Source organism: Amphiura filiformis, chromosome 1 (genome assembly GCF_039555335.1).
Source record: "Amphiura filiformis chromosome 1, Afil_fr2py, whole genome shotgun sequence".
Lineage (NCBI taxonomy): Eukaryota > Metazoa > Echinodermata > Ophiuroidea > Amphilepidida > Amphiuridae > Amphiura > Amphiura filiformis.
The window spans coordinates 5,177,824-5,201,100 of NC_092628.1; the positions used below are offsets into that span (position 1 = coordinate 5,177,824).

At 36.5% G+C, this 23,277-nt stretch overlaps 1 protein-coding gene across 1 annotated transcript in view; it reads right to left on the minus strand.

Annotated features, from left to right (window-relative positions):
• LOC140147568 (uncharacterized) overlaps positions 1–23,277 on the minus strand; it is a 49,159-nt gene that overhangs the window by 20,011 nt on the left and 5,871 nt on the right. Inside the window, exons 2-21 of the mRNA XM_072169693.1 lie at positions 20,975–21,194; positions 20,138–20,302; positions 17,141–17,241; positions 16,770–16,840; positions 16,490–16,662; positions 16,009–16,131; positions 13,941–14,118; positions 13,189–13,475; positions 12,178–12,338; positions 10,183–10,348; positions 9,618–9,683; positions 9,270–9,392; positions 8,571–8,912; positions 8,244–8,372; positions 4,845–5,198; positions 4,181–4,276; positions 3,420–3,767; positions 2,633–2,740; positions 1,855–2,043; positions 1,095–1,265 (exon numbers count right to left, since the gene is read on the minus strand). Of these exons, the coding sequence (XP_072025794.1) occupies positions 1,095–1,265; positions 1,855–2,043; positions 2,633–2,740; positions 3,420–3,767; positions 4,181–4,276; positions 4,845–5,198; positions 8,244–8,372; positions 8,571–8,912; positions 9,270–9,392; positions 9,618–9,683; positions 10,183–10,348; positions 12,178–12,338; positions 13,189–13,475; positions 13,941–14,118; positions 16,009–16,131; positions 16,490–16,662; positions 16,770–16,840; positions 17,141–17,241; positions 20,138–20,302; positions 20,975–21,194 (3,571 nt within the window). The remainder of the gene's footprint in view (positions 1–1,094; positions 1,266–1,854; positions 2,044–2,632; positions 2,741–3,419; positions 3,768–4,180; positions 4,277–4,844; positions 5,199–8,243; positions 8,373–8,570; positions 8,913–9,269; positions 9,393–9,617; positions 9,684–10,182; positions 10,349–12,177; positions 12,339–13,188; positions 13,476–13,940; positions 14,119–16,008; positions 16,132–16,489; positions 16,663–16,769; positions 16,841–17,140; positions 17,242–20,137; positions 20,303–20,974; positions 21,195–23,277) is intronic.

Consider the following 23,277-nt stretch of genomic DNA (forward strand, 5'->3'; position numbering starts at 1 on the left):
CCGTGATATAGTAAAATAACATTATGTTCAAATTTGTGTTATAGAGATGCACCGGGATATGGTAAAATAACATTATGTTCAAAGTTGTGTTATAGAGACGTACCGAGATATGGTAAAATAACATTATGTTCAAAGTTGTGTTATAGAGATGCACCGGGATATGTTAAAATAACAGTATGTTCAAATTTGTGTTGTATAGAGATGCACCGTGATATAGCAAAATAACATTATGTTCAAAGTTGTGTTATAGAGATGTACCGGGATATGGTAAAATAACATTGTGTTCACATTGTGTTATAGAGATGCACCGGGATATGGTAAAATAACATTATGTTCAAAATTGTGTTGTATTGAGATGCACTGGGATATGGTAAAATAAAGTTATGTTCAAAGTTGTATTGTACAATAAATCACCGGGATATGGTAAAATAACACGATGTTCAAAGTCGTGTTGTACAGTGTAGCGCCGGGATAATAAAATACCATTATGTTCAAAGTTGGATTGTGCAGTGAAACTCTGAGACCCGTTTAAATAATGTTATGGCCAATCCCCAGGATATGGCGAAATTACATTATGTTCAAAGTTGTGTTGTACAGTGTAGCGCCGGGATAATAAAATACCATTATGTTCAAAGTTGGATTGTGCAGTGAAACTCTGAGACCCGTTTAAATAATGTTATGGCCAATCCCCAGGATATGGCGAAATTACATTATGTTCAAAGTTGTGTTGTACAGTGTAGCGCCGGGATAATAAAATACCATTATGTTCAAAGTTGGATTGTGCAGTGAAACTCTGAGACCCGTTTAAATAATGTTATGGCCAATCCCCAGGATATGGCGAAATTACATTATGTTCAAAGTTGTGTTGTACAGTGTAGCGCCGGGATAATAAAATACCATTATGTTCAAAGTTGGATTGTGCAGTGAAACTGAGACCCGTTTAAATAATGTTATGTTCAATCCCCGAGATATGGTAAAATTACATTATGTTCAAAGTTGTATTGTACAGTGTAGCGCTGAGATATGGTAAAATAACTATGTTCAAAGTTGGGTTGTGTAGTGAAGCACTGGGTATGATACTATTCAGCACTTACCAGTGTATGAAGCATGTTGACTGGTGAGTTGAAGCCGATATCCTGTATATGTAACCGATTCATCCGTTTCAAAATGCACCACCATGACATTGCTAACAGATATAGCATCTAACGCGCGGCGCTCCTCTGTCATCGAGCCAGTGTATGAAATGATGGTGTCACTATCGGCAGCTGTAAGAGATTGATATGCGGATCAGGGATATCATTGTTATTATTGACCCAACCTCTCATCTAACTTATAGGGACAGGTTAAACATGTCAGAAAGACTGAACTGGACCTGCACAAACTGGGGCTAGTTTGGCTATTTGTAGAAGGACACCAGTCGATCCTATAATTAAAGACCAAATTTAAAAGACTAGTTTGTGTCTGACGTCAGGGCAAAGGCGCGATTGGTTGCTGACCTGCGCAGTACGGCATTTTCGGTCTGGTTGACAGGACGTCATACGCACACTAGTCTTTTTTTAATTCGGTCTTGAATTATAACAACATACGGGCCATGACTCTCAAGAATGTAAGATTCCCTGCTGAAAACACTACGGATACCATCAGCGTGAGCCTCCAAATTTTGTCGATGATTAAAGCAATCAACATAAACTAAACATAATAATGTTAAGGACGGAAAGAGTTTATTCGAAATACAAATCATATTAAACTTGAAAAGTCTTAAAAAACATTTTACACTGTACCTAAGTAGGGCCTACAACCTAAGTTAAAAACGATCTTAAACAAGAATGTGAAAAAGCAAGAATGATTACTTACCAATGTTAACAAAGTCAAAGTAGTCTTCGAGATCTAGATTCAAGAACCTGGCCACAATTCGGTATCCAGGGTATGTGGTTATAGTATACTGGCAGTATGTATTGGATTGGTACGCCAATGGGTAATTGGTTGACACAAGTAGGAGTGCATTACCATCTGGAGCAAGTGAGTATTCATCGTCACCACATTCTGATAAAAAAGGATGGATAGTTTGTTATTTAAATAAATATTCATTGTATTTAATGAATTATACATCAAACATTTAAGCGAAACAGACAAAGGCGTAGATCCCGGAGGGATAGGGGAGGTAAATCCTCCCAATATTTTGATAAAGGGGTGGTCCATACAGTCATTCTCCAATGTTGACGCCTGTATGCGACTTTCTGACCAAATTAACCTCATATTTGACCATTTTAGCCTCAAAACGGCAAATTTTCAAATTTATTCCACTTTCACACCATATTTCACCAATAATTTAGCCTCAAAATGGCAAAATATTTCGCGCATTTGTACCATAAACTTATTTCGTCGCCAAAAGGTGCTGGATTCACTATACTAAAGGACTCCTCCCCCATGCCCATGTCAAAAGAAATCTACTCCACTGGAAACAGACAAAAAGAGGAGGAAAGATTTAGCAAAGATATCAAGGATGGCAAAGAGTGAGAATTAAAGAGCAGAACAGACACAATCCATAAAAAGTAAGTTGGAAATGAAGAGAGATAAGAGAAAAAGAAGAGAGGAAACGAACAAACAGAACAAAGTACAACAAAATACAAACCACATCCTTCTGGTTCATCGCTGCCGTCATAGCAATGATTTATGCCGTCACAAAACCCATCGACTAGTGACGGGTATAACTCAAGATTGTTGTCACATTTTCTTCGACCTAAAAGAAATTACAAAGATAATAATCTAAAAAGGGAATGCGTCGTGAGTTCAATGTTAACATTATTATATGTAGGCCTATAGGCCAGCTATTTAACACATTAACACTTAATTGGTATACTTCGATTTTCTAGCAGCCCGGTGTTGCTTTTTACATCTTAAGGGTGTCTCCGGCAATCACAACATTATGCCTTATGTAAGAAAAATAATTTTCAAGCACGAATCATGTAGTTTTATTTAAAACAAACTCATATTGACCGTAAAAACGAATAAAAAAACATCCGTCTCTCAACACGCGATATTCAAACTTCCCGGGTGCCGAAATTGTCGAATGCAATGACGTCCCAGTAATACAATGAAAGCTGACGACAATTGAGCACAAATAACCATTACGTCATTGCACTTTCGGCGCGGGAATTTTGAGTATCGCGTGTTGAAAGCCGACTGTTTTTATTCGTTTTTATGGTCAATATGATCTGAGTTTGTTTTAAATAAAACCGTGCTTGATAATTATTTTTCTAACATATAAGGCATGTTATGATTGCCGGAGAGTCCGGAGACTCCCTTTAATAGTGGTATCTTTTTCATACTGGAGCGAAAATCATATTCCAGGAGGACATTAAAATGGCATTTCGTGATCCACAGCATTATAGAAAATTTCATTTAATAGATAGACATACCTAGTGGTTGAATTCGCGAGACGGTTAAAGAGAAACCAGCATCTCCAACAGATGCATCCGTCTCGAACCAGATGGACAAGAAGTTAGATGGTGACTCGATGTCAGGTGGTAAACTATAACCCGAGTAAGAGACTGAAGGATAGAACTGGTTTGTGCCAGTTATCGTCAAAAAGTCATAGTCTTCTTCTAATGCAAAGGTGTCGAATTCGACAAGCACGCGGTAACCTAAATTGACTGTAAACGTCCAATGGCAGCTCAAGGAATTTGTGTATTCTCCGTACAGGTAGTTGTAAGATGTTAAGGTGATCGCATTTTGAAGATCGGTGTCGGCTGGTAGATCTCCACATTCTGGCGATGTAAAAAAAGTGAAATATTGAGAAATCATAGGCCTATTTTCAGCAATTGATGCGATTGGTCTACTGTGCGGTCAATTTTTATAATTACGTGGAACATACCTAGCTCTCACCAAAGCACAAATTCGAATGTTTATGTTATAACATCGGAGTGAGTCCAAACAAAAAATGTGCTTAAAAACAGTATTGTACAAGGGTTGAATAATTCAAAATTATATAAAGTACACACACTAACCAAAAGAAATCATATTTCAACATCCTTGAAAGAATAAAAAAAAAACAGTTTATGGAATTCTACTTTTTTCAGTGATGTTTCAGTACTTTTGACCACTGTCTGTGCCCATATAGGCACGTGTTAATTTACTGTAGAAAGGTAAAGGATGATACGTCAAGTAACTATCTACTTACGGCAAGGAGCTTCATCAATATTATCAGGGCAATCAACCACCTCATTACAAACACTAGTGATAGGTATAACCTGACCGTCCGTACACGATGACACATCTACAAAACATGTAGGAATTAAATGAATGTATTAAATTAGAAGAGGCAAAATACTGTTTCCGTTTAGAAGACTATAGTTTGAGAGAATATTAAAAAAGATAAAATGCTGATTATCCAAACAAGTAGATACCACTGGAAAGCAGGATTGAATACTAAAAATAAGCCCAATCGCCATTGTAACTTCGGGTTTTTGAGAGCAGTTTTGGGACACTTTGAACTCTAACATATCGGGGAAATTGCTGTAGTTATTAATAATTAATTTATTATTTTGTAATAATGTTATCATTACAAATATTAATTTATACAATAACCAAGTTTTTTGGGTTTTTTTTTTATTCTAGTAAAACATTTCAAATTATATTTTGTACGTACAAAAACCAATTTTTCTGAATATCCCCGATAGGTCAGAGGGCAAAGTGTCCCAAAAACTGCAAAAAACTGTCTCACGATGCATTACAAGCTTCCAATGCCGATTTGGCTTAGGCCTATAGATAATAAAACATCAATACCAAGATTATTAATTCAGCAGACAGATTTAAAAATTATTTTTGAATGCGTAATTACACACCTGATCCATCAGTGTCACTTATTTGGAGTACAAATCCGTCATCCCTTCTATAATCATCCGTTATCATACTGATCACTACAATTGACCCTTCCGACAATAGATCTGGTGGCAATGTACTTCCGGTAAAATTCACCCTGTTGTCAGAGTATTCGGCCAAGCCATCCAAGTTGATCGTAAGGAAATCATATCCGTATTGAAGGGAGAACTCGCTGAATTGTAGCAGAAGTTGTCGTCCTGGGTTGACTTCGAACACCCATTGGCAGTAGGAATTATCGGGATATTGGTTTGGGTAATTGACGGATGTTAACTGGAATGTGTCTCCCGGATTCAACAACACGTATTCTTCGCCACAATCTATTAATTGAAAAAGACGACGTGTAACAGTTTACAGTAACATTAAAATCCATGCAATAACTAAGCCGATAATTGTGTTTCATATAAATATTATTTTACACATTGCGTACCCGAGTACAGGAAAAACAACATTGGAATAGATATTGCACCTTAAGTCGTGTTCACATTAGTGAGTTATTACCGGTAATAAGCGACTTATAACCGGTAATAGTGACTTATTACCGGTAATAGGTGACTGAAGTCCGACAGTGTGAACACAACTTTAGTGTGAGATCCGGGTTCGTGAAAAACAACACTAGCGCCTAATATTGCACATAATTACTAGAAGTTACAGACTTGGGGAAAAATAACACTACACATCCAAACTTACAAAACAAAACTTAATGTAGCGTGACAGATTGTATTCAGGAGTCACTATATATATTTTGAATTGTATTTGCTTGGACTTCAGATGTCAAACAGACAGTGAAAGAAATACTATACCGCTGAGTGCACCAAATCCGCGTAACTTACTAGTTTAGTAGCTTACTTCTTTAGTAACTACTCTGCAACTGCCGCGTATCTGACTAAACTAGTATTTTTGGGACTTACGCTGAAGCGTATCTGGCGAGTAACTACTTCTGTAGTATCTTCATTAATGGAGCAGTAAATCACAATCAGCACCTTTAATATCACGTTTTTAACCACGCGGTCAATTGTTATTTAATTTCAACAATAGGCAGTGTTATGTCATTAAATACCCCGGTACAAACAAAATACCATATTAGTGTATTTAGCGTGCTTTGTATAGTAGTAGGCCTATATAGGTTTATGATTATGATATCTATTTTGTCACACCATGACAGAAGGGGTAACACGCCGGGGGTGGGGGACTGAGCAGTGTAGTTTTTGTACAAATCCTTTCTTGGTCAAAGTAGTTTACGTGTTCAGTCGCGTATCAGGGTCAGTTGTAGGAGGGGGATAGAAAACAAATTGGTGGGTATGTGTTATTGTGATAATTGCTCATTTCAATTGTAAGCCTACACCATTTTAGCCCAAAATTAAGGTGATATTTTTTGTTTTCTATGCCAAAATTCATTTATTCTGCTAAATAAGGGTAAAATTGTGTGTTTACAGGGCCATTTTCAATTTTACACTGGGGGTAAGGGGGTGAAATTTTTAGGGGGTTGGTTTTAGGGTGTTAACATTTTCTTTGTGAGGTTGGTTTTGATCACCCCTTCTATATTGTCTTGTTATCCCTTCCAGAATAAATGTTCCGTCCGTAGGCCTATACACGAAAGGTTTGCGGTGCCGCATACGAGACGCTCCACACGCAGAATACACTCTAATGCAAAATATCTTATTATTTACTTTCAAAATCTCATAAATATCAATGATTTTCTCCTCTATCTATGAATTAATTTGCTTACTCGCCAACTTACTCCTCCAACGATGAAGAGTACGTTGCCGAGTAAATAACAATAGCTGCGGCGTAACTTTACTAATAGTTTAGTAACTTACGCACATTTGGAAGTCACGAAATTCTGAGATACTCGCCAACTTACTCCGCAAAAGATGAAGAGTAAGTTGCCGAGTACATAACAATAGAACTTACTAGTCTAGTAACTTACGCCGATTTGGAAGTCTCAAAATGCGAGATACTCGCCAACTTACTAAACTAGCTTACTCCGAAGTTACGCGGATTTGGTGCACTCAGCGGTAAATGTTAAAGAGTGAAAAATCACTCAAAAAGAGTGAAATCTCACTCTTTCAAAGAGCCATCTGAGTGACAACTCTTTTAGAGTGAAGCTCACTCTCAAGAAAGAGTGAAAAAATTCACTCAGGAAAAGAGTGAATCAGAAAAGAGCATTTATTTATTTATTTATTTATTTACTAGTATTCATTTAAGCCTATTTTATATACAAGAATATCACAGCAGTTCATACCAGCTACTATGTGCTTTAAATTGTTGTGAGGCTAGGCCCCAGGTCAGGAATGTTGAACTGGTCTAAAACTTAAGCACATACACATGTGTCGAATTCAGTGTGGGATGAATGATGAAAAACTATGGATTTAGTGAAGCTAATAGTCAAACTGTTCAATGGTGAGTAGACTTAGGTGTAGGACATAGCACTTGGTAAATACCATGTTTACAGACCACAGTCTGGAGAAGCGTGATGCGGCGTAACCTACATAAGCTTACATATGCGTACATGTAAACCGGCAACTGGGCCGGTAACAAACTGCTCACATATGACTTAAAGGGGCATTTCGTGATCCACAGCCTCATCCCCCACTTTTCTCAAAAAAGTTGAGATTTTTATATCACTGGAAACCTCTGGCTACATAATGTTTATGTACAAAATATTTCTTGCAGATTAATTCGTTTAGCAAAGATATCGTGAAATTACAACGTATTGTCTATGGAGCAGGGTAAGAAAGAGTGAGATTTTGAGCCACTCTGTGAGCGAGTGAGGCTCACTCGAAATCGCGAGTGAAATATGTGTACTGTTTTCACTCTTTTAGAGCTAAAACCCACTCTTTTAGAGCTAACTTAAATTCACTCTGAAATTCAGAGTGGTTTTTCACTCTTTTACATTTAGAGAGTACGCCCTAATACATCCCATGGCATGGAAAGAGAAATCGAGGACGATTTTCAGTGCTTATTTGAGGGATTCTGATGAAATGCTACATGCTGCAGCAATAACATATTACATCAATAGCCCAAGATCGCAGGCGGCTCCCGCAGCAGTTGAAGGAGGTTTGTGGTGCTTGCTACAGATCCGTCTGATGATGATGATGATGATGATGATGATGATGATGATGATGATGATGATGATGATGATGATGATGATGATGATGATGATGATGATGATGATGATGATGATGGTGATGGTATATAACATAAAGGATAACATATCACTATCTGATATAGGACATAAGTGGACATCCCGATAATAACGATCAAAAAGGTGTTATATATAGGCCAACAGTGCTTCAAAAACAAATGTTGAAGCTGCGAGTATAAAAGATAACATAAACGTGTATCGGAAGTTGCCAACTCACCGTCAGGGCATTGTTCTTCATCTTCGCCATAGGGGCAGTTATCCTCTCCATCGCAAACAAGACTTTCATCTATGCATACTAATGTACCGTATGTACATTGGTATTCATCGCGCTCACAGGATTGGGCAACTGGGGAAAGACATTAATTTTCATGATTATATTCATATTAGAAGCCAAACGAATTGGTTAGAAACCAAATGAATATTTTCTCTTCAGATTAATTCAAGATCATGTACGGAGATGTTAATAACAAAATAATAGTATCTTTGACACCATAACTTCTGCTTGTGTTTCCACAAGTGAATGATATAAAGTTAGCAGGATTACCTGGGTCAAAATCAGATAAGGAAAGCCAGAATCCAGCTCGAGAATTTCGATCATCTGACTGGAAAGAAATCACCAAACTCGATGACGTTGATTCCAGATCCGACAGATCATCATCAGTACCATCAAATATTCGTATGTCACCTCCAAGATTTATATATAGCAAATCATTCAAGCCTGGTTCAAGTGCGACTTCTACAAAATTGATCTCAATTCGGCGGCCATTTTGAACTTCCACCAACCATTGGCATTGGAGATTGTTCATATAGGGAGTAACCCCATAACCCGGAAGTGCTAGGTTGTAATTCTCATTAGGTTCGATGAAAATGTATTCTTCACCACAATCTGTAAAATTTCGAAAAACAAATTTAATTTAACTAGAATCATACTATACTTAACGTAAAACGAGTTACATTAAAAGAAGTTAAACTCAAGTAAAGTATTGTGTTTAAAAGATGCTGATGGTATCAACTGTTGGCTATAAACTTGAAATGTCTTTCAATTTGAACACGTAATGACGAATTTCAGACTCACTTAATTTTGCACCAAATGATACACTAGACATCCGCGAGACGATATGTAATGTTGTTTTAAAATCTTTTCTTCTCTAACGCTCAAATTTGTATAGATAATTTGATAATAGAGAGAGGTTTCTTTAAGGAATCCCGATTTTTTGAAATAATTAAGGTATTTATCGCTTACCATCACACAATGCTTCGTCGCTATCATCCAGGCAGTCATAGACGTCATTACATCGAGCTCTCTCTGGTAAGCAAGGTCCTATGTCACACTGGAAAAGTCCCGGCTCACGACACTGGTCCCTAACTATGGGCGTAATGATCATGATGGCAATCACGTTAACATATACTTAACCAAAAGGTTTACCAAATCAAGACGGACATTAAATTAAATACACAATCATACAGTCAACATTTCTTTACGGCATGTTTTAGAATATATCATGACATTATTAAATACATAACCTATTAATAAGATTATGATGAAGTGATTTACATGATAAATAAGATAAAATAATAAAAATGAACTTGCCACAATCTCTACCGGATGCGCATTGGAAGGAACAATCCTGCGAAATGAGTCCCAAACCTAGGCACACTATATAACAAACAAATTATGCAATGAAACTATTAAGGAATGAAATCAAATCAAACTCGACTGGCGGTTCCTTCCGGTTTCCATTGTTTAAAACAAACGGAACCGACGGGCAACCGCCAGTCGAGTTTTGAATTCATCCGTAAAGTCCTATTTACAAAATGGAAAGCATATTATTGGCAAGTGTTGTTAGCCGTCGGTCAACTTTGGAATTGTTAAAGTTGATAGTTCCAAAGTTGTCCGACGGCGAACCCACTAAAAACTTACTAATTCTTAAGAACTCCCGTAAAGCATATCCCACGAAAAGCATATTGCATAGATCTATCTACGAGTACCTGATTGCTAATTAAACAAACCTGTGAGATCCGTCGAAAAAAGTCTTCATGTGCCTATAATAATGGGGTGATATGGGCATAAGCAATTGGTCTTATACTTATGGACATGAACAGGAGATAATGTTTGCTAGTCATCTTGATCATTTTAGGAATTCAAATACACTTACCGTCGGTCGTTGTAATAGCATCAAAAATAAACGATTTGTAGCTCGTTATTCTTGCATAAGGGGTCGGTAAATTGGGCGACTCGCAGTTCACCGGTGACACAGACACCCCTACTAGATGCCACAAATCGTCATTTCCCAAACAAACCAACGGAACACCAGAATCACCCTGGAATTGAATCAAATATGATCGGTTACCTAAAGGAATTTACACTAACTATACAAACAGGACAAGACATCATTGAACATATTAAAAAGAAGAAATGGATATGGGCAGGGTACATGGACAAAACTTTGCACAGACTTATCAACGTGATCAATTTTTTGATTAATTTACTGTTTGTTTGCTTTCTTTAATTTTATATTTCAGATAACTCAGTCACCCATGCAATCATTTGCAGTATAAAACAATGATTCATTAACATGAATTTGGACATAAATGGGGTTTCATTTGAAGTTTTTATTCAGCAGTTGTTTCAAAAATGGTAAAAGCACTATAGGAGGAAAATTAAGTTTGTAGTGTGATGCTTAGTTCTTTCATTGGCAAGAAGAGATGAAATTTACTTGTATTAAAGTGGTAGACGGAAACAGTTTCAACGATCTAGAGCAACGGCTCTCTTGGAAAAGGTGTACAAGATGAAATGACCATCAGAGATTTGATTGAATTAATAAGTTGGATTGTCAGCATCCAGCCTCTTAACTACAACCAAACTCTTGTGGCCACATCATGATTGTTACGCCTACCAGAGAAGCCATCACTTTAGATCAAGATGCAAGATGCTTCAGCCTACTTTTATAGGTAAATGGTCACCCTTTTGGTCAAATGTATTCGTGGAAAACTCATTTATCCCCGGGATTTCTCCTCCCTATTTATTTTATTATTTTGAAACAACTGCTGATTATAAACTTCTCATTCAGGTCAAAATTCAATTCAACGAATCATTGTTTTGTACTGAATGGTACCTATAATGGTGGTTGCATGGGTGACTGAGGGACCAGAGACAGAAAGAAAGGCAAAGGAAAAACAATTTAATCAATCATAACATTGATATCGATAATGTTTTGTACATTACATGTATAGAATGTTAAAAAGTGCATCTTTTTTTGGAAAATGTGATTATTTTTGACCAAAGAAATTGATTGTGGAAATGGGACAACTTTGGGAGGGAAGCAAAACGTTTCCTCTATTCACAGATTTTTGAAATTTTAATATCAACAACATGTATGTAAAGTTATGCAAATAAATGTTTTGTAATTTTAGGGGGTTATTTCATTTGAACCCTGCATAAGTATATGACCATTATGACTAATCACCAACTTTACCAGCTGGATACGTTAACATAATACCAATGGTAAATTCGGTGACCACGTTTTGAGTTAATACAGATGCATGAGATCCATCAGATTCAGATGTCCATGCTCGCCGTGTCGCCAAAAAACTCAAGACATAAATGATCTTACCACGAGTTCTTCATGTTTAATGGGATATCTGGTCAGGGTAAGCTTGGTAAGTCTAAAGAATAAAGATGTACGTATAGAAAATGTCATTGTAAAGGTTTAATTATAAGGTATTTTATTTCTACGAGAACGTCGTCGGTTAACACAGTACCGGTACAGCCGGTCCCTGTGTGAATGGTCGAGCTTTCGTCAGATGTGTCTCTGACTTCATTCAGTCTTCGTGAAATCATAGACGCATCTGACGAAAGCTATACCACTCACATAGGGACCGGCTGCACCGATACTGTGATATCCGATGGCGTACTCGTAGAAATAAAATATCTTGCAATTAAACCTTTACAATCACATTTTCTATGAACATCTTTAGTGTGTTATAATGAAATTCCGTCCAGAAAGCATAATTGATTCAGAGGATCAGAGTTCCGTTTTATCTTCAATTTGGGTTTAGGTGTGTTGCTGCAGGATTTAGCCTGTCACAAAATTTAACTATAAATGTAACTTGGCATCAAGGTAGACAGGTGTTGGTCAAAGTTGACTTACCCAGCATGCATTGCCATCGCCATCTAGTTCACCAGCACATATATGATTATTGTCTACGTCTAATCCTGGAGGCACGTAGCTATTTTGTGCATAGATGTCTCTGCATTCTTGTGGGGAGTGAAGTGGCACGTCTGCTTGACGAAGGTTCCAAAAATCTTCTTCTATATAAAACAAAATCCAATATGACATTCGATTTAAAGCAAATATCGCAATATAAAATGAAGCCATTTAACGAATGGTGTACGCTTGTGCGATAAATAAATGAGCAGGCGTAAAAACACGAAAGACAGTTCAATCCCGGTTCAATATCTTAATCATATTTCCCTAAATGTGTCTCCAATTTCCAGAAGCACTGTATTCCAAGTAATGTCTAACATGTCTAAGGCTAATGAAAGTCAATTTCCAGTTCCCGTTAAATAATTTTTCATGACTGTGTAGGTGACCATTTCATTATTTATTATTTTAAACCATTTCATTATTGCATCTGTTACATGTGTAAACCACTTACTACCCATGCATACATTTGATAAATCACAGTTTGTAGTTTACAGATGTACTTTACAACCACATGAAGGTGATTGTACAACTATTATCAAAAGTTTCACAATATTTTTTACGGGATGAGATCAGAGCAGATCAAAGAGTTCGGGACAGAGAATTGAGTAGGTATTTATTATTATTTCATTATTAACCATATACCATGCTCCTACTGCAAAGAAACCCCCTGAAAATCAACAGAAAGTGATTTATGATATATTTAAAACCACAATTATTTATTTGTGTGTTAAAGTTGGTTAGAAATCAACATTTCATTCAAAATAATGAAATATTTGGCCAGCAAATTGTTTTGAGCGGAGTAGGGTAACGGGAAACTGGGAATTGACTTTCATTAGCCTAACATGTGCTTTTTTTTCTTAAAAATATTGCATTTTGATATGAATATGTTTCTTTAGAAAAGTTAACAAATTGAAGAATATGGCCTATTGCCGTTACCAGGTTACAAACTCTTACCGTAGGTACTAGAGTCAAAAGCCGATTCAGCGCCGAAACCGGCGACACGACACGTGCTATACACGAATTGCTCATACGGTGACGTAGCAAAGCATACCGGACGGATCCGATAGGAATATTGAACAGGTCGTGCCAATCTGATGACGGCGATGTCATGTCGTGTGCTGCCATATCGATACTCAGGATGGGGTATAAATACCGATATGGGAATACCGTCTCTTCTGGTTCCACTAGTGTGATCACGGAGATGTTCTATTCCAAATACAACATAAGAAGGGTTGTTCGCTCTGTAAACAAATACAAAGATGAAGGTCACGTTTTGCTTTGGAAAAGTGCGTTCATGAAAAACGAAGCGTAGATATTACACAATTCTTAGATAAACAAACATATGTTATTTACAATTCGTTAATTATACACTAAGTTTCTGTGACCTGGATGTATTCATCAAACGCCTAATAACAAATGATCCTAATTTGATCCTGATTATGTTGCTGTACGGTCCAGCTTTCAAGTATGTAACTTCGCCCGAGCACTTAGTTGGCAAATGTTGACAGTTGCAAACAGGTGTCAAGATGCCGGAAGCATGTATATTGTTGAATGGGTTATTACTTCCTTTTGAGCTAAACCTCGGTAAAATTCTTTGAGAAATTTGCATGAAATTTCACGAAGGGGTCTCAAAGGCATAGCAACAAACCTACCAGCCTATAAGCTACGTGTATTATAATTGGTCTACCTTAGTTATTAAAACTTACACAACATGTGCAGCGGTTACCGCCCACATCTGATTGAGAAGTGTCACCGCACCATGTATATATTGCCCATCCTCATTCCACAAAGAACCAATCCATGGCATGGACTCAATGTAAGCGTCATCACCACCGGTAATTCGAGTATATGGACCAGTACCGCATATACCAGTACCAAGAGGATCTGGAAAAATATTTTGCACAGTATAGTTTAACTTTAACTAAGAGATTTTTAAGTTCCTGCTCAGCTCATCTACTTACGGACTACCCTTTAAACTATAATTATGCGATTATGCATCGCATTAACTTTCAGCAAGCATGTTGCAATGGTGGTGCAGAAGGCGAGTAGTATGGTTGGGTTCATTAGGAGCACTATTGATTTCATTAATGAAGGTACGTTGAGAAGTTCTCAACATACCTTGAGAACGCTGCACAAGACGAGAGTAAGGCCTCACTTAGAACGTGTGAACTGCATTTGTATGGATGGCGGATAGGCGTTTTATCTTTATAGGCGTATTTAGAAGGTTTTCGCCATCCATACATTGGAGTTTCGGTGACCAGAGGACACAGCCTTGAAAGACTTAGACTTAGAGCACTCCTTCTCCAACAGAGTGGCAAACAGTTTGAATGACTTGCCAAATAACGAGACAGTAAATGATGCAACAATTGCTTCACAGCAGTGGATAAAGCCTTATCCAAGAACCCAGAAAACACAAAACGTTTTCGACATCATTCGCAAAAGGTTATAAAAGGTTGTCAGAAAACGTTTAAATGTCGGGTTATATAAAGGGTATATTAAGAGTATAAAACGTTTTCATAACCTTATAAAACATTTTTTGATAATCTACTGCTCAGCAAACAAATATGTTTTACAGAAAACGTTTAAATGTCGGGTTCTATAAAGGGTATAAAAACGTTTTAATAACATTCCAAAAACATTCTTGAAAACTTGATACAAAACATTCTAAACAGAATGTTATTTTGGGGTTGAAAAATATTTTGCGAAAAATGTTTGCCCAAAATATTTTCAATAACGTTTTAAAAACGTTTTCATGACCTTTATATAACCCGACATTTAAATGTTATTAAAAGGTTTTGAAAAAACATTTTAAGAACATTTCTGTGTTTGCTGGGTTCAAATATTTTAACATAATGTTATTTAAATATTGACACAATATTTGGCAAAAATGTTTGCAAAAATAGTTTACAATAACATTTTTTGAAAACATTTAAAAAATATTGTTGTAGTGTGTTTTCATACAAAACGTTATAAAACGTTATCATGACCTTATTATAACCCGACATTTTAATGTTATTAAAACCTTTTTACCTAAACCAAAAGCCAAAATATAACTTATTTAAAACGTTTTTAAAACGTTTTTGTGTTTGCTGGGAAGTTCAACATTTGTACATAATAGAGTTTGGTGTCTGCGGCAAACTTACGTTACACTTTCCATGGCAAATGAAATTGGGTGGGCATTACATGGCCTTATGAATTATCATTGTTGGTGGTTAATGCTTGTTGATACCGAAACGATGTGGCTTTACTTATGATTAGTAACTGTTAAGCGTTCCACGCGCCACGACTTTTCCCCCTGCTTCCTAAGTAAGTAGGCCTATACTGTATGTTTTAAACCCTAAGACAGAAAAAAACAATGGTCACTCTGACTCATTATGATCAGGTCAATTGTTTTTAAAATTAATTTTGTTGAGAACCTTATGTTTCAAACGAAATGATTTGTTGGTGGCTGGATCGATCTGACCACTTAGTCAACAAACACCCTTTCCATATAAGAAAAGTATATAATATATAGGCCTAGTCCTATATACTAGAGCTTACAATTCCACATCATACATCACCTAGGAAGATAAATCAATAAATGAATCCACATTGGTAGGGCTACTCTGCTGGCTTAGGAAGCCTGGCCACTAGCCCAGCTTTGAGAAATCGGACCTAGAAACTATAGCGATAACACTTTTACAGTGCATGATGGGGCTTCCTTAAATCATCCTCTGGAAGACCACTATATGTTTGGCGGGTGTCATTTATATTAGGGTGTGACAAAATTGCTACCTTCGGGTCTGTTTGGTGGTTGTGGCTCTCTTGTTGGTGGCCGTGGATCTCTTGTCGGTGGAGGAGGGCGTGTTACTGGCGGTGGTTCAGTTGGTTGTCTTGGTCGGTCGTCAGGAGCAATTGCTGTATTATAAAAAAAAGCGATTATTGTTCAAATAATTTGGCGTTGAAACATTTTTTAAGAAAGAAAAAAATATATAAACAAACTTTTCATGATATTTTGCTGTTAACTTAATTAGTTGATATGTCAATGGTCTAAAGCTAATATTAATATGTAGCCTATAGAATGCGTCAAACGCAGAAGTCCTGCAAAATCGTGGTTTTTATTTTAATGGCGATATTCTAAGCATTTAAGTTATGATAAACGCTATCTTGCTAGCTATACGAATGTTGGTTAAAATCACGACATGTGCAGGATTTTCTTGAAGGTATAAAAAATAACAAACTTAAGAATTTGCAAAGTAGGCCTACTTGTACTTACGATTGCTAACGCTTATACTAATCACATCTCCACTTAGTCGACCCAATCTACCATCGTTTAAAGTCTCTTCCTCCAGGAGTTTAAGGATTTCCTCGCGTAATTGAGAAATGTCAAATTCAACACCAATACCTATGTTAAATAGCACCCAACTCACGATTTCCACACTGCCTCGCCTGTTCAAAATTACAAAAACACAAGTTTTAGATCATTAATTGTCACAAAATTACAATCATTGTTTCTTGCAAGGATGCATTGATTATAGGATCTTTACAACAATTACCTTATTTGTGTAACGGTTGTTTCGATGTAGTAGTCTTTATAAACTTCGTTGTTGTTGATTACTTCATTCATCTGCAATCGAAATGGGAATCGAACAGACATTATAGTTAGAAAGAATTTTAAAGTAAATAAGGATATATAGACAGCAGCGTCGTCGTCGTCAGAATCATCTTTGTCTTCGTCTTCGTTATCGTCATTATTATCATTACAACCACCACCAACAGCATCACCATCATCGTCTTTGCCTTAGTCATCGTCATTATCATCATATTTATTGTCGTCATCATCATCATCATCATCATCATCATCATCATCATCATCATCATCATCATCATCATCATCATCATCATCATCATCATCATCCTCTCTTACCGCATAAATGAATTCTCTCTCCAAGCTCTGGTATTGGTCTGACGAAGGTATTCTGTAATCATACACGTATAGTCTGTCTAGTGTCACATTCACATTATATACTGTAGAAAGCGGACAGGACAAAATATTAGTTAGTGCATATACCGTAAACGTTCGCCTAATGGCGCTTTTGGATTCTTAGAAATGTGAGAGCGCCATCCTTGCAAAATCTCAACAGCATTAAGGATACGTGTATGTTAAATTGAGCAACCTGAACATAATGCCTCAGAAAAAAATATCGTGACATGACCCAATACTTTAGGTCACTAGGTTAGTTGCTAGAGCAGCAAATGTTTTTGGGTTTCTTCAGGTATTCTTTCTCAAAGTGCCATTGGACTTAATTTGTAAATCGATTCATACGTTATACCTAACTCATTTTGGTAAAATTTTTTATAACGTTGTAATTTCTTCATTTTTTTAATATTCTTCAGTTCAAAATTACACCCTTCTATTGTCTGACCCGTTAGCTCAGTCGGTAGAGGGTGCGCCTTGAATGGTGAATGGTACTTGTTCGAATCTTGATTTCTACCCCACTTTTATGTGAAGAAGGGTCAAGAAATGTTTTTGGATTTTGTCCCCATTTTACGAATGAATATTGTGAATTTTTTTTAATTTAATTTTAATATTCTTATTTTATTTTAGATAAATAGGCACTGCGAACAAACGGCAACAAAAAAAAAAACCGCTGACCAAATTCGTTCCACCTGCTACCTATCAATGCGTGATATATTCCACTACATTTTACAGTTAAATAACCTTTGAAAAACAGAACGGCCTCAATGTTTCAAATTGTGTAACTACATTACTTTATTCATTTATGTATTATAAATGATCAGCTATTTTTTCTTTTCTTAAAAGGATCGAACACAAGTAGATCAGACCATTGATCATAACTATCAGACCACGAAGTAGTTACGTAACTCCGTGATGGTATCGGAACCAAGCACTGTTTGTATGGCGATATACGATCACGCTATTTTGGTATGCCTTTTTTGTGTACTGATTGTTTCGATCGTGGTTCATTACTTAAGCGCGTGATCCCGTTGACATAGTAACATTACGTAACTTCGATACCGGGCTTCGATACTGAATAGTGGTTGAGTGCACATTAATATGGAAAGCCATTGGGGTATTGTGTGCCTTCCAAAGCGCCTTATAACATGTTCTCATTGTGTTGTGGAATCCTAGCCAGTATTCAATGATAGCTATAGAGGCCTTGCGTTTATCGATTGGCTACAAACAAAGGATTTGAACCGGTTTCTTCCCCGTAATCATGGCGCAGTGCAGTCCATTCAATCAAATGCTGTCATCAACCTATTTGATCGTAGTGCATTTTGTTATGTGTGTGAGACGAACTGTCGCGGTAGATGCAATCATGCTTTTGTTGAATGCATTTGAGTAGTCCGCCATATTTACGGGATGATACGTCATATGCACAGCCTCTATTCAGTTGGTCGTTGTATGATTTTGTTCGTTCACTCATTCAAATTTTATTTATATCATTTGAAGACTAAGCCTATTATCTGATTATGATACATCCTCCGTGGAACAGTTTCAAACAAATATAGCTAGGGATTATTGGGGCAGAGGTTATCTTTTGAATCCTCTTAGAGGGCTATCATTTTTTCGGAAGGGGTCCCAAATTTACAAAAATTTATGATCCCAAACCCCAAAATTGTATTGAAATCAGTCTTTTGAATAAAATAACACACTTTCTGTGTATGGTCATCGTGTGACTCCCTACATTTTGGTCATAAAACATTTTATGACCCCCTCCTATTATTCTTTCCAAGACTTTATGACCCCGTATATTTGGGACCCCTCCCCCCTTTCGAATAAAATTATATACCTCTTATGACCACTGATGCATAGGCAAGGACACTCGCGCGAATTGAAAGACTTGTCGCACGCGACAGTTCGTCTCACACACATAACAAATGCCTATACAATCAAATAGGTTCATTACAACATTTGATTGAATGGATTGAGTTACTCTAAAATGAAACGATAAAAACAAAGAATCATGACAAAAGACACATACAAGATAAAATAATAAGATTATATAAACAATGTTAAAGATAAAATAAAAAAATAGAGAATAAAATTTCCTCAAATCAGAAAAAAAACATTGACAGACATTATAATCTGTCAGAAATTACTGCATGAGATTCGAACCATCAATCTTCTCCACAAGTTCTCTTTTTCCTCGCACTATAGTCTAATGCTCTGCTCACTGGGCCACAACGTATCAGGTGAATGATTACTGCATTATCATGAACAAGTTTGTTCGATCTTGCTCATAATTGTATGTGTCGATAGGGTTCACCCTTTAACTACACGTACCCTTAATGATCAGTGATAATATTCGGCTTTTACAGGGATGGCGCTCTCTCATTTCCATGAACTCCAAAGCGCCATTAGGCGAACGTTTACGGTATAGTAGAAAAAATAGGGTTCTCAGTTATTTATAGCTATGAAAAAAGTAGAAAAAAAAATTGAAAAAAAAGAAAGAAAAAAAAAAAAGAAAAAAAAAAAAAAAGAGGTGATTTATAGTGCGCTACGCATAGGCACAGCGCCTAGACGTTGGACGCTGTGACTACGGCCCCACATCATTCCATACACCATTAACAACAAATCAGGGACTTTGCTGCTACAAGAGCGCACATCACCCTATACATTCCACAAATAACCATCGCAACCAGGATCAGCTCCCCGAGTTTCAACTACACAATTAGCAGTAAGTTTCTTGTCCAGGGGAATTTCAAGCTAACTCAATTTACCACGAGAGCATACTAGGCACGGCCAGGGTTCGAACCCGCAACCTCTCGCACCATAGTCGAACGCCTTAACGATTGACCTAACTTGACTTTCTATTATATCTAAAAAGCTTACAGGTTTTCCTGTCTTAAGAATGAATACGTTAATATTAATTTATAATATTGGAATAACTATCATTACCTAAAGGTGCAGGATCGACGCACGTATGACCGCATCCATTAGAGCAACATTTCTGTATCGCATTACAGTCAGTATCATTGCTACATAACTCCACACATATTCCGACTCGTCCTATTGTAGATGGGCACATGCCTTCTACTGTGGTTACCTTATCAGCAGGAAGAACTGAAATAAGAATTTCATTATAAACTTGATTAATAAAAATTGCCTTGATGACTGCATATTGACGAATAGCCCACATCTATAAACCGTCCGCATATGCGTCTAATTCTAATGGGCTTTTCTAGTTGTTTACCCAGGTTGGTCCGTGAGGAACACATGCTAATCCATGGACCGTTCCAAGCTCATACAAATGCACAAGCCTGGATAGCCAGTGTAGGCTAATATATGCATGCTGGCCCAGATAGCTTTGATAAACAAAGCAAGAAATGGAAGAAAATAGCTAGGAAAAGAGAAAAGAGAGAAGGCCACTCCCAAACACAATTGTACAATTTTACTCTTAGCCCTTACTTCGTGAGAAAGGAAACTGGAATTCCAATCTCAGGCCCCGATGCAAAGGCTATCGATACACCCCCTATGGAAGACATGACCTTAATCTCCTACACAGGGGGTGTAAATTTCAACTGGTGTCACCCATTCAGGTAGTTCCGTTTGAAATTCACACTATCTGCGTGGAAGATTAAGGTCATGTCTTCAAGGCTAGTCAAATTAAGAAAACTATAGGGGTAAACCCACCACAGATTAATTAATTAATTAGAAAGATAATTAATTAATTAATTTGTTTATTATATTTGTTTACAATACATGATGAGTTACTGAAAAGGTGGATTAGCTTACAAAGGAATATCCAGATGGTCAGTGCGACGATCCCGACGATAAGGATAAGCGAAACAAGACAGAAACTGGACACCATACAACCTGCTAAGCCATTTGTTAGGTACCTGTCCATGTACCTGTCCACGTTCAACACTTTCGGTACCACCGACTCCTTGGCATAATCCTTCTCAAGCTCCTCACGGTCTGCTATGGGGCAATCATCCCCTGAACTCGATGCAACCTATATTGAGAACAGACGGTTATAAAGATAAAACATAATATGTTTAATGAACAGAGACGAGGGGCAATGCAATGTAAGTTATACTTTGAATTGACGGTCATCTTCAGTAACCTAACTGGAAAAGGTCATTATTATAACAGATTTATCCATGAGGGATAAAATAGAAGGAAAATAATGCAATAATTGCCCCGTGCATCTTCATTTCCAGCGCGAAAATCACGTTTGGAAGAAAAGATAATCAAATAAACTCACATCAAGAACAGTGCAGACCAAAGTACAAAAAAAACCACTAAAAAAGAAACAAAAACAACAACAACAACAACAAAAAAACACAAAAAAACACGTCAAATAAAAAGCCAAACAACTGTTATAGGCCTACCCAAAATATATATATACCAAACAATCTCAAAAGAATCTACAGATTGTTCCAAATATTTGGTCCTGAATATTAAACAGAATATTTTATTAAATTTCAAATGAATCTCAAAATATAATTTTCATAGATTATTGGCAACATTGGAAATTAATTGTTGTATGGATGTATGTTAGTCCGGTGTTTTTTTCTCTAAACCCAACTGAAACAGTGGCGGCGCCAGGAATTTTTTTCGAGGGGGGGGGGGGCAAAGTGAATTTCAGGGGGGGGGCAAAATCAACAAATTTTGCCCAAAATTGCGGCAACAAGTGGAAATATTCGTAATTTGGGTTTTACTGGGGGCAACAGGGGGGGCAAGAGTTCTGACTGGGCCCCCATGCCCCCCGTGGCGCCGCCACAGAATTGAAATACAACAACTGAAATACAGCTTCATTACTGAAAAATCTCAAATCAATGTTTACAACGAATCACGAGTTACTCTATGATGCATTGTTATAGAACAAAGTGATTCAATCAAGAACAGAATAATACATACGGTATATTACTCAAGTGCAGGATATAATGTCCAGTTATTTTGACTCATGTTGCCAAAATTGCCATTTCCCAACGACGAAAGATGCCAATTTCACGGTATGTTCATTTTCAAACACAATACATGTACAGTTTCAATATAATAAATTCCAGACTATTGACTACAAATAAACCGTAAGAAAAAGTGGGTCAACGTTGGGTTATCTGAAGTGTTTTAGTTCTATATTACTAGCCAGACAATTTCCGAACTCTTAAGCGCGCTTCAGACTCCGTATTGTACGTACAATATTGTATGTACAATACTTTTTGTGACGTCAAAAAGTATTACACGTGCAATAAATAGTATGTACCGGGAAAATATATATTTTGCTACAATCATTGGTTGCTTAATTGATACGGAGTTGCCAAATTTCTAAGAGTTCTAAATTTAGTGAGTGCACGGAATGATGAACATCTTTTAATGTCTTCTTGTATTGAACCATGGTAGGTATCATAATACCTACCATGATTCAACTGTACTTGAATTATTATATAATCAATGGGCACCTTTTTAAAGTTAATAATACGTCGTATTAATACTAATATTAATAATATTAAAATTGTAATAATAATATAAATGGCACATTCAGATCTTATTTATTTATTTATAGATTTATCTATTTAGGCCTATTTATTTATTTATTTATTTATTTATTTATTTATTTATTTATTTATTTATTTATTTATTTATTTATTGATTGATTGATTGATTGATTGATTGATTGATTGATTGATAACTGATTGATTAATTGATTTAGAGATTCATTTATACTGATATTTAGTCATATATTGATTTAGAAAGTTTAAAAGTATTATTTGTAGGCTTATTAATAGTAATGCGTCGAGTTTTTAAAAAGTAATATCCACCTTTTTTTCTTTCTTTTTGAAATGACATACGGTACTTGTTACAAAAACAAATCAGCATGGAAAACATTTTTTTTCGTCAGAGGCAGATATTTGGCCTATTCAGTGTCATAAAGCTACAAAATAGACGATCTTTTAAAATCATTTTTAAATGGCTATTTATTTTTCAACCTTATTGTTTGTATTTGTAATGTTCACACAATCTGAACATGTGCTTGTAGGACAACGATTTTGAATTAAACATGTTAATTGTGATATTTTAATTCCCCTATATAG